At 39.7% G+C, this 12,562-nt stretch overlaps 1 protein-coding gene across 8 annotated transcripts in view; it reads left to right on the top strand.

Annotated features, from left to right (window-relative positions):
• The window catches only part of DZIP3 (DAZ interacting zinc finger protein 3), a 149,782-nt gene that overhangs the window by 90,890 nt on the left and 46,330 nt on the right, over nt 1-12,562 (top strand). For all 8 annotated transcript variants that reach the window (XM_059687893.1, XM_059687895.1, XM_059687894.1 and 5 more), the window contains 3 exons: nt 2,128-2,275; nt 4,383-4,478; nt 4,632-4,759. In XM_059687893.1, the coding sequence (XP_059543876.1) occupies nt 2,128-2,275; nt 4,383-4,478; nt 4,632-4,759 (372 nt within the window). The remainder of the gene's footprint in view (nt 1-2,127; nt 2,276-4,382; nt 4,479-4,631; nt 4,760-12,562) is intronic.

The following is a 12,562-nucleotide window of genomic DNA, read 5'->3' as shown; positions in this document are numbered from 1 at the left end:
AAGCCCTTACAGCAATGATTTTCAGCTGGTGTGCTGCAAGAATTTTTAAAAATATGCAATATTTGACTATTTAGTCAAGAGCACTGACCTCCTTTCCCTTGGACTGTCATATTAAAAAAATAACAACAACCAACACAACAGTAACCATTAGTGTGAATGAGTAAATATTATACCAAGTTTTTTTGTCAGATTGGCAAAAAATATATTTTTGGTGTGCTGCAGATTTTAGTAATTTTTATGTGTGCCATGAGATGAAAAAGGCTGAAATTACTGCCATAGAATAATAGGTTTTTTTTCTTTAATTTTCAGTCTGTGTGTAAATGTCATGAAAATAACTTACTAAAGAATATAATAATATCATCAGTCATTTTGCTTATTTTGCCTTCAGTGTAGACCTAAACCTGTATGATCATCAAATCACCCAGGGAGCTTTTTAATAAAAATGTTCAAATACACAGAAAAGTAAAGAAAATAATATGTCTACATTAGTACATCTACCTATCTTCTCAATTTAACAGTTACTACTATTTTCCACATTTGTTTCATTCTTTCCTTAACATTTTGTTCTTTGTTGAAGGGTTTTCAATCCCTAAGTTTATGTAATTTTACCTCTGCATGTTTCAGTTTGCATCTCTTAGTACTATGAACATTTTCCTATATTTTCACAATGTTGTTAATCATACTTTAAAAATTTAGGAATAATCTTCTGGACTTTTCAAAAATAAAATGTGTATATATTTTTACAGTTTTGGGGTACCTGGAACAATGTAAATTCAAAAAAATTTTTCAGGTAATTTAGAAAATCAGTTTTGTTTGGGATCCATTGGTATACACACAGTTGATTTCATTGAACTTTCCAAAATGTTTGAATCATTCTGGAATACTTAAGTGATACCTAATGAGTGTTTTCTAGTGTCTTACAAGTTATTCTACATGCATTAGGTTTCAATTTTCTTAGATCTCAGTGGCCTAAAAGAAATAATAATGCATCTGAGAGTTACCTTTCTTTTTCCTATTCACTGAGAAAATCAAGTCATTTATATCATGGTAAAGGTACTATTTTTTAAGTATTATTTTTTTGTTACCATTCAATGAGATTAGGAAGGAAATTTATAGCTACTAAATAGTAGCCAACTGAAAGGATAGTAATATGCATTGACCCTTTAGACATCCTATATAATAAAAGCCTCATATGCTAAGTGTCTGGTCTTCTGTTCAACCAATCAAAGCGTAATATGTTAATGATATGCTAAGGCCGCTCAACCACTCGCTATGATGTGCACTGACTACGAGGGGGCAGACGCTCTGACTGGTAGGTTAGCTTGCTACTGGGGTCCAGGACTGAGTGAAATGGGTCGGACATTCCCTGGAGCCCTCCTATGGTCCCTCTCTGGCTGGCCAACCTCCCACGTTCCTCCCCAGCCCAGATTGTGCACTGGTGGGGTCCTTCAGCCTGGCCCGCGCCCTCTCGCAATCCGGGACCCCTCTGGGGATGTTGGAGAGCCAGTTTCGGCCCAATCCCACAGGCCAGGCCAGGGGACCCCACTGGTGTATGAATTCATGCACCGTGCCTCTAGTAGGTATAATAATGGTTTAATTGCCATTGTACATGTAATATTTTTATGTTTTTCGCAGTGGTTCCTAGTACTGAAATCCATGTATTACTACAGTTTTTTAAGGTCCTGTCATAAAAGAAACATGCATTTAAAAATCTACTTTATGTTGCTTTTTGCAGCCTTCTATTTAAATGTATACTGAACCTAAGTGCTGAAGTTGATTAAACCAACCTACCTGTCAAGAATTTTGTGATAAAATATTATAGTAGATGTGGAAATGCTTGTCAATATTTTCCAAAGTAATTGATGTTAATAGTTACAATTTAGGAAACGAACTTCATGATCTTGTAGTTCTTGAAAACACTGGGATGAGTGCTACTTCAAATAAGCTAAAATTTATTGTGATTTTCCAAGAAAACGCAGTCTGAGCACTGTCTAAAATTTAGACCATAAACCCTTCTGATGCTGAACATCTCATGAGACCAGTGCAATATTAATTTAGAAAACAATGGTTTAGATGAAAAACTCCATACAATTCTAAAAGATCACATTGATTTTATCACTATTGTAGCCCAAATATGGTAGGAAAAGAAGAGCATTTGAAGAAAGAGCAAGCAAATCTACACCCAGTAGATACAAGTGGTATTCAAGAAGATTCCACAACTGAAGGAAAGTTCTATAGCCTGGATGAATTGCATATTCTGGACATGATAGAGCAGGTAAGCCTGTTTGGAGAGAGGAGCGCTCTGCCTTCCTTCTTCCAGAAATAATTGTAAACTTTGTTCGCCCCATGACTCTTTGAACAGCATGTTAGCCTAGTGGTGAACAGGAAGGGTGGGGCAGAGGGATGAGAAAGGAAAAAAGTTTAGGAACTAGAAACTTTCATTTTACCCCTCAAGCCATTTCTTGGTTTTAATTATTGTCAGAGTTGATTACAACTGTATTTCTTGCAAAGGGGTTTCAGCTACCTCAGAAGAAGGGGCGAAACTGGCATAATCCCATTAGATTACATTTCATGAGAAAAATAGTTTTGCAAAACAAAGCTACTTTCATTGTTTTTTTAGTTAAACCTTGTTGTTACCATGAAATGTCAGTGTATAACAATCTTTTCTTTGGTTCCTTTCCTGGTAGTAATCTCATTGCTGGGGATGAGATACCTATATGTGAAAATGCATATGAATATGACTTAAGTACTTTACACAGCACTTAATCTGACAAAACATATGAAAGGTGTGTTTTTTTTTTTTGAAGAAATGCCTTGATTTACATACCCATGAGAATTCTATACTGAGATAATTTTATGATAACCTGATCCATGGTTTAAATATAATGATATGTATTATGTTGACCATATTGATTGTCTAAGGCAATGGTCGGCAAACTGCGGCTTGGCAAACCGTGGCTCGCGAGCCACATGCGGCTCTTTGGCCCCTTGTGTGTGGCTCTTCCACAAAATACCAGCTACTATGCATGGGCCACGAAGTTTCAATTGCACTGTATGTGCGCGCCCGCACGTGGTAGTTTATGGAAGAGCCATGCTCAAGGGGCCAAAGAGCCACATGTGGCTCGCGAGCCGCAGTTTGCCAACCATGGGTTTAAGGGTACAGTTATCACAAATGATTTCCTGGCTGATAGTACAGTCCTATGTAATAAAAACCCTAATATGCAAATTGACCAAACGGTGGAACGACCAGTTGCTATGATGTACACTGACCACCAGGGGGCAGACGCTCATCGCAGGAGCTGCCCCCTGGTGGTCACTGTGCTCCCACCGGGGGAGCTCCACTCAGCCAGAAGCCAGGGTCACGGCTTATGAGCGCAGCAGCAGTGGCGGGAGCCTCTCCCGCTTCTGCTGCAGATAGGTGGTAAGGAGTGAAGGTTCCTGGACTGCGAGAGCCTCTGACTGCAAGAGGGATGTCTGACTGCCGGCTTAGGCCCAATCCCTGGCAGGTGGACATCCTCCGAGGGGTCCCGGACTCTAAGTGGGCGCAGGTTGGGCTGAGGGACACCCCCCCCACCCCCCAGAGTGCAAGAATTTTGTGCATGGGGCCTCTAGTGTTCATATAATTGTCACACCTTTTTTCTTCTTTCCAATTATAATATTATATGATGTGTATATTTTCAGTGAAATGAAATATTCTAAGCTTTGTATGTGACACTATAATTTAAATGTGGGACCTTTGGTTTTCATTTAATAGCCATGCAAACTTATGAGAACTTGCAAATAGAATAAAATGTCATGCACCTTTTGAAAATAAATTCATGCTTTTACTCAAAAATCACTTAGCATCTGCTTTGTCTCAAGAGTTATACTATGACATGGGCCTATGATTAGAGTGTTTGTAATATAGTGGAAAATTTGAACATTAAACTAAGGTTTGTCATGTAATAATATTAAGTGCTTGGGTAATTAAGGTGCCTCCACTGCCTGTCTGTGTGACCTTGGGCAAGTTACTCTATTTTATCATCTACAAAATGGAAGTATCCATTGCCTACCTCATAAAGTGTTCTTGTTTTTTGGACAGTAAAAACATTAACTGCAACCCCTCCCCCCCCCCAAAAAAAAAAGCCTAAAAAGTGGTAAGCATGCCAGGAAATTTTATCAAATTGTAGCATCAGTAGACAAGTAACTGGTATTATTTAGTGAATGCTGTAATGAGGGAGAGATTGTGTTTATCTAAACTGATCAGAAGGGATGTTTGCATTGATACCTATACAGCATGAATAGGTGATAGATGAAAACTTTAAATCCCCTTTAAATAACTAAAATATTAATGCTTTTTTAAAATAGGAAAATAAAGCATGCATATTCCATTTGTTCAATAGGGCTCAACCAGTAAGATATCTGCAGAATATGGAGAAACTGTGAAGGAAAAGCTTGCTCGACAACAGCAGCTTTATAAATTGCGCTCTCAGTGTGAAGTAAGTACTTTTGCCATTAGATCTGAGGCAAGTCGGAGGTAATTCAAATGTTCACCTAAATGATATCTTTTTTTCTAAAGAACACAATTTTTTTTCTTTCAATGTCTGGTGACTTGAGCAGAATTAACTGAAATTGTATTTTTCTTTGAGCAGGGCTTTGAGAAGCAGTTGAAAAAAGTGATATTTCGGTTGCAAGAAAACCATCTACATATTAAAAAGAGAGATAAAATCATCGCATCTCTTAATCAACAAGTGGCTTTTGGAATCAATAAAGTTTCCAAGTAAGTATAAATCCTTTTAAAACAAAATTTTGGGTTTGCTCCATAGTGAACAGTCTTTAAAAGATAATCATAGGTGCCCACTAGGTGGCATTGTGACTGCATATCAGGAACTGCCAACCACAGACTGCACTTGCTTAAAAACCATTTCTATTTTTGCCTTGACAACTAAATGGAGAAATAAGCAACTGCTCACTCTATATATCAAGCTTTTCATGTATTAGATGAACAAGTGTGAAGATAATAGAATTTCATGAGGAAGATAATTAACTTTCAAATCATGATTTTAGTTTATAAAAATGTGATCAATGCTTGGCCTTTTCTTTATAACATATGATAAATATATTCCTCAAAGACATCATGGAATCAGTTGTATGTTTTTTTATGTTGGTCCCTCAGAGTGTTTGTGTTCCAAGACCATGAGAGTTAAAATAGATTAAATACCTGGAGACTCTTCACAACTGCACCAATTTCATTTCTCTTATAACTTTAAGGATTAAATGCCTAAGACTAAAAATTTTGACTTAATAGGAAAAAACAAGTGTCTTTATTTTATTCTAATAATCACTGCCTCAGATGAGTATTAGTTTAAAGAATAATATAATTTAATTATTTTAATGAGCAGTAGTACCACAAGATACCAGTCATCTAGGAAGTCTAATTTATTTTTAAATACATTCTTATTGATTTCAGAGGAGAAGGGAGAGGGAGAGAGAGAGAAATACCATTGATGAGAGAGAATAATGGAGTGGCTGCTTTCTGCATGCCCCACACCGGGATCAAGCCCAAAACCTGGGCATGTGCCCTGACCGGGAATTGAACTGTGACCTCCTGGTTCATAGGTCACTGCTCAACCACTGAGTCATGCTGGCCAGTCTAGGAAATCTAATTTGAAATCTTTCACAGTTCCTAGATTGCTAATAAGGAGAATAGGTAATTTCTAGGAAATAATCTTAAAGTGAGGAGTCCAAAATACTAATTTTAAAATTAGAGAAATACTTGGCAGAAATTTAGGTCTTAAATTTTTCCCTATATATCATCTCATCCATCCTGAAGATGTTTTTAAGAACTGATTGCCATAGCTCTGGCAACTTAATATCAGTTGAAAATACTTTGAGGAGATCGAAGATTGCGGCTTAGGGAGTAGACCTGTGCGGGCTGCCTCCCACAACATCATTGAAACTACCAACTATAAGACAAACAACCACCATTCAGAACCATGGGGAAGTTGGCCCAGTGGAAGTTCTACAACTGGAAGGAGAGAATGAAGCGCAGTGAAACTGAGTAGGAGCTACAGAGGCGCCAAAGACAGAGGTACACAGTCGCACGCCAGGCGGGCTGCAACTGGATGCATGGTTTTTTTTCAATCGGATTGCTTGGGGTGGGTCTCTGAGGCCCTAGACCCCATGAGGAGAGGCAGCACAGCCTTGCAGTGGTCGGAAAGCGAGCGAGGCTCTGGCGCGCAGCTGCTCGCTGGCACTGGTGGACGCGAAGTCCCGGTGTCCCGAGGAGGCGAGGAGCCGCGGAGACACCGCCATTGCTATTTGCTCTGCCATGGCGACTCCCTGAGACACCACCCTACTCAATTTACATCCCCATCAAGCTGTGCCAGAGGCACAAGAGGAAACGCCTGCGCTTTTACAAACTCTCGAATTCACTGAGCTGGTTTGGGCGGGATCATGAGGCCCCAGGCCCCACGGGGAGAGGCGGCATGGCCTTGCAGCTGTCAGAAAGCGATGGAGGCTTTGTAGTGCGGCTGCTCGCCAGCACTGGGGGACGCGAAGTCCCAGAGCCCCAGGGAGGCGAGGAGCCGCGGAGATGCCATTGCTATTTGCTCCGCCCTGGCGACTCCCTGAGACCCAGCCCTAATCAATTTACATCCCCATCCAAGCTGTGCCAGGGGCACAAAAAGACCCACCTGCGCTTTTGCAGCCTAACCCAACAAATTGCAGACTTCAACTCCTCGCACCATGGGAGACACACTCAAGAAGCAGACCCAGGAGAACCAAGATGGCAACGTAAGGTACAGACCGGTGCGTGCTGCCTCCCACAACAACATCGAGGCTACCAACTGTGGGACAAACAGCTATCATACGGAACCATGGGAAAGCTGGCCCAGTGGAAGCTCTACAACTAGAAGGAAAGAAAGAAGAGCATTGAGACTGAGTAGGATGTGCAGAGGCACCAAGGACAGAGCCCAACCCAGCAGGCTGCAGATTTCGGCTCCTCGCATCTGGAAGGGATGTACTGGGGGGGGGCGGAGTCGGGTTCAGGGCAGGCCGGGGCGGGCCCTGTCTGGGCGATGTGGAACCCCTGTACCAGCAGGCGCACAAATACACCCACCAGTTCCAGTCTCGCGTGGGACGCTGGGGGACGGCAGACGGGCAGTCTGTGCACTTGGTGGAGGGCGAAGTCCGAGCAGGCGTGCTGGATGTTCAGCCACCAGGAACACCTGGAGTTTTTGTCTGGTGGGGAGCCGCCCGGCAGGGGACAGAGTGCCAAACTTCGTGTTTCCCCGGTGAGGTCTGGACAGCCCCGGTGAGGCCGGGATGGCCCCGGTGAGGTCTGGACAGCCCCGGTGAGGCCGGGATGGCCCCGGTGAGGTCAGGATAGCCCCAGTGAGGTTGAGACAGCCCCGGTGAGGCCGAGACAGCCCCGGTGAGGTTGGGACAGATAATGGGGACCAGTATAGACTGATTAACAGGGGTAGATGCAGAGGCAGAGCAGCATTGAACAGACTGTCAAACTACATTTGGAAGCCTGGGGAGAGTTTGGTGGGCGGGGGGGGGGGGGGGGGGTTAAGAGATCAACTGAAGGACTTATATGCATGCATATAGGAATAACCGGTGGACACACGACACTGGGGGGTGGGGGCCGGGGGAAAAACGGAGACATATGTAATACTCTTTGTAATACTTCAAGAAATAAAAATTATTTTTTTTTAAAAAAAGAAATAAACTATGCCCTGAAAAAAAAAAGAAAATACTTTCAGGCCTGTCCCTGCTGGACTTAGAGAGATCCTTCAAGTTCACAAGTAGGTGAGTAAACTAAGATAGCATGGGCAAACTAAGCACTGCAGTCACTTAAGAAGGATTCAAAACTTTGTCTTTTAGCCTGGAAGATAATGACCAATCCAGAAATGTGTTACATAATACCAGAGATCAGTAATGTAATGTCATGCATGCAGATGAATTTCCTCTCTCCTTCATAATTTGAGGATATCCCTTCTCAACTCTGATAGCTGACCTAGGCACCCTTAGAGTCTGCTTGAGACTACAGACAGATCACTTTAGGGGATATATATATGTTCACTCAATAAGCATTCAGTGTTAAACATTCACCAAACATTTAAGTACTAACTGTGAGAAGAATTATGTAAGACATATGTAGAGGATACCAAGACGTGTTAGACATTAACTGTTAGCTAGTAGAGAGTATAGGTTACATAGGGGATTAAAATTACGTATAACAGAGGGACTTTCAGTTTCACCAAGATGTAGTTGCTCCATTACTTATAAGTCCTCCATCTTACAGTTAAAACACCCTGGTCCTAAAAGAACAAATAAAGAGGAAGACTCTGAGAGGTGGTAGAAGAAAGACCGTCTGGAGACCTTGGACTTGGGGAATGATACAGCAGTGATTGTCCTTATTGCCTCCCATATATCCTAGACAAGGTGCTGCAGAGACTGCCGACTGCCAATAGGCATAGGGTGAAAACTCCAAGGAAAACCTGTTCCCTCTAGCCAAAGGAACAGGTAAAGGAAAATGTAACAACTAAAAACCTTCTTGGCACTACCCACCTACTCCAGCCAAACACCAGCAGCCCCACACCACTCCTTGGAAGAAGGTAGTATGCTTTGACAAAAGCACATGGCAGGAATCAGATTCCCCTGCTGGGGTGGCAGTACTGAGCATGGTGGTTGATCTTGCATTCTCCACCAGGAGGGAGCAGATAGTGCTCATTTCCTCTCGCAGGATAGCATCAATGTGGTCCGTCTATGAGCTAAGCCTCTACCTCTACCCAGCATCTGTGGACTTAACAAACTGATTTGAGGTGGGACTAGTCAATGGTAGGTTTTATCCCTACTTTCCCTATGGGAAGCTGAGTCTCCACCACTCGTGTTAGTCTCCTCCACTCCTTTACCCTCGTCTCCCTAGTTGGTGCCAGAGCTCTTGCCTCTCTCTATCAAAGCAGTGTGAATCGGCCCTTCTACACTTTGCTAGAAATAGGAAAAGATCAATAGCAGTAGGCCATGTGTCCATATTATAATACCTAGTACAACAACTAAGAAAGCTACACAGAGATGGAATCCTAAAAAATGTTCACATAACCCAAAAGAAGGTAAGAAAAGAGAAACAGAGGAAACAAACAGAAAAACAATAACAAAATGGCAGACCTAATCACTAACATATCAATAATTACCTTAAATATACCAGTAAATGGTCTAAATACACCAATTTAAAGATAGATACTGGCAGAGTGGATTTCAAAGATATAACAAAAATGTGATAAAATAATCACTATTTACAAGAAACTTCAGTTTCAACATAGGTAGGTTGAAAGTATAAAGATGGTAAAAGATACATTATGTAAACAATAAAAAAACAGAAGTGTCTGTATTAAGATATATTAATATGATAAAATGAGCATCAGAGCAAACTACTGGAGACAAAGAGGGACATTACTGGTGATAAAAGGATCAATCCACCAGGAAGGCACCAAAACGAAGTTGTATGTACCAAAAACAGTGCCTTAAATATATGGAGTAAAGCCTGATAGAACTGAAAGAAATAGAAAAATGTACAATTTCAGTTGGTGACTTCAACACCCTACTCAGCAATTTATAGAACTACTAGACAGAATCAACAAGGATATAGACCACCTCTACAATACCATCAACCAGCAGGATCTGATCAATGTTTATAGAACAATTCACCAGATAACAGCAGAATCCTTATGCTTTCCAGTATCCACAAGAAGTACACCAAAATAGATGATAACCTGTACCATAAAACAAACCCCAGTAAATTTAAAATAATTGAAATTATGCAAAGCATACACTCAGATCACATGGACTCAAACTAGAAAACAATAATGCTAAGATAACAGGAAAATTTCCAAACACTTGGAAACTACATAATTATTTATGCTTTATATTAAACATACCTAATTACTCCAAGGGAAATAAAATACATTGAACTGATCTAACATGAAAATACAATATGTCAAAATCTGTGGGATACAGCTAAAGCAGTTCTGAGAAGAAGTCTCAAATGAATAATATAAGCTCCTACCTCAAGAACACACACACAAAAAAAGAAATGTAACCAAAATAAGCAGTGGGAAATAATACAGATTAGAAACAAACAAACAAAAAACTAGAGAAAAATCTGTGAAACAAAGCTGTTCCTTTGAAAAAATCAGTAAAATTGGCAAACCTCTAACAAACTGACCAAAAGGGAAGACACAAACACCACCATCAGGAACGAAGTAGTGATATCTCTACATATACTATAGACATCAGAGAACTCTGCTGAGCGAAAAATCCCAAACCCCAAAGCTTATATACTATATGATTCCATTTTTATTATTACATTTTTTAAGTGACAAAATTTCAAAAATGATAAAAATGGAAAAGAGATAAGTGGTTTAAAGATTTTAAGGAGGAGATGAGAGTGGAAAGGAAGTGGATATGGCTCTAAAAGCAAAATGAGCAATCCTTGTGGTGATAAAACTCAGTATCTTGAACTGGATCACTGTCAGCATCCTGGTTATTGTACTGTCATTTTGTAGGATATCATTGCAGGGAAGATGGGTAAAGAGTACCTGGGTTCTGACTGTATCATTTTTTACACCTGAAAGTGGATCTACGATTATCTCAAAGAGTTTAAATTTTTAAAAAGCACATAACTGTCAAATGGAGCAATATTTTATAGGGATTTTGTTGCGATAAGAAAGAACTTCATTGAAGGCATAATATTGAACCTAGGCTAGGTAAGATGAGATGGGAGAAAAGACAGAGTGCATCTAGGCAAAAAAAAAAAAAAAAAAAATATGAGCACTGTGTGTTCTCATATAAGCTTTTGAGCCTATTTTTAACTTTGATCATATCTCAAGAGTATGTGATAAAAATATAAATAATCTTTAATTGTAGAGTTGATTTCTTTCATCTTAGGATGTGGTGTTTAGTAGGAAGCAAAAAAATAAACTTTTTTTCTTTGTCCTAAATCAATGCCAATACTACAGTAAATGTTTGATAAATATTTATTGATGATGATTGCAATTTTAACAGTTTTACAGAAAAGTGACATTTTGTACAAATTACAATAAGCACTTAATAAATGTTAAGAAACTGCTGTCAATAAAGTCCATATAATAAACTTAATAGCCAGCCAGAATAAGCTTGAGAACTTTAGATCTTTTAGAAAAGAAAATCTAATTCTACACTATCATGTAATTCATGAGAAAAATAGGACTGAAGTTATGACTGCCTGAACATATATAGCTGGTTCATATCCAAGCTTTCTGATAAGAACTATGCATACCTTACCCTCTATTACTTACAAATCCAGGTCTTCTGTATTCCCTAGCAGCTCTGTCAACTCTTATCACCCACTGTAAACTGGAACTGGGTAAAATATGGATGTATCAAAGGAAAGGAAGATGCCAGTTTTAGAAATCTTACTCCTTTTCAACTCTCTCTCTATTCTCCTATATATTACAATAACAAAGCTTGTATTTCTTTCTTTCTTTTTTAAATATATATTTTATTGATTTTTTACAGAGAGAAAGGGAGAGGAATAGAGAGTTAGGAACATTGATGAGAGAGAAACATCGATCAGCTGCCTCCTGCACACCCCCTACAGGGGATGTGCCCGCAACCAAGGTACATGCCCTTGATCAGAATCGAACCCGGGACCCTTCAGTCCGCAGGCCGACGCTCTATCCACTGAGCCAAACCGGTCAGGGCCAAAGCTTGTATTTCTTATTATTTACTTCAGAACATGACCTCTTGTATAAAAAGAGATCTGGTTTCTTTCATTACATTTTCAGTCCAATAGAACATTGATTGTAAGTTCTATACACCTTCTAAGAAGCTTTGAATAAAGTTGAGTGGATAGTCTCTGAAATCAAGTAGTGAGCATTCTAGCCAACATTTAAAGTCATTGTTTTAAGGCTTTACTATTACAGTAATTTATATTAACCAATACTCCTATGTATCTCAAATGTCTCGCATATTAGAAACTTAAAAAAGAAATATGTTTTTGCTATAAATCTCTTCATACTGAAGCAGATTAACGGCAATATAAAAGCTTGGTTGTGAAGAGAATACAGCAGCAGCACAAGGGAGGAACATAAAAAATAGGATGTGAATATATGTTAACCAAAAGGTATTACTTTGCATTTTTCTTAATAGCTTCTTGCATATGAATTTTAAGCTATGACAGATTATGTTTTCTGATTTATAAAAAAATTTTATCCAGATTTCCCATGATTAGTTTATATGAGTGATTCCTAGTTTTAATTCATAGTCCTTATTAAAATTCTTACTTGAACATAGCTTTATTACTTCCATATTTAAGGTCTGGTTTCTTTCAGACTATAAGTCTTTAATAGTTTGCATGACTTGATATAATCTCTTTAAGGAACTTTAAATTCTCAATCCCACTACAGGCCTAGGCCAGTGGTCGGCAAACTGCGGCTTGCGAGCAACATGCGGCTCTTTGGCCCCTTGAGTGTGGCTCTTCCACAAAATATCACATGCGGGCGCGCATGTACAGTGCGATTGAAACTTCGTGGCCCAT

This window comes from Myotis daubentonii, chromosome 3 (genome assembly GCF_963259705.1).
Source record: "Myotis daubentonii chromosome 3, mMyoDau2.1, whole genome shotgun sequence".
In the NCBI taxonomy this organism is placed as follows: domain Eukaryota; kingdom Metazoa; phylum Chordata; class Mammalia; order Chiroptera; family Vespertilionidae; genus Myotis; species Myotis daubentonii.
The sequence above is the reverse complement of the archived record's forward strand: the minus strand, read 5'-3'. Positions and strand labels throughout refer to the sequence as shown.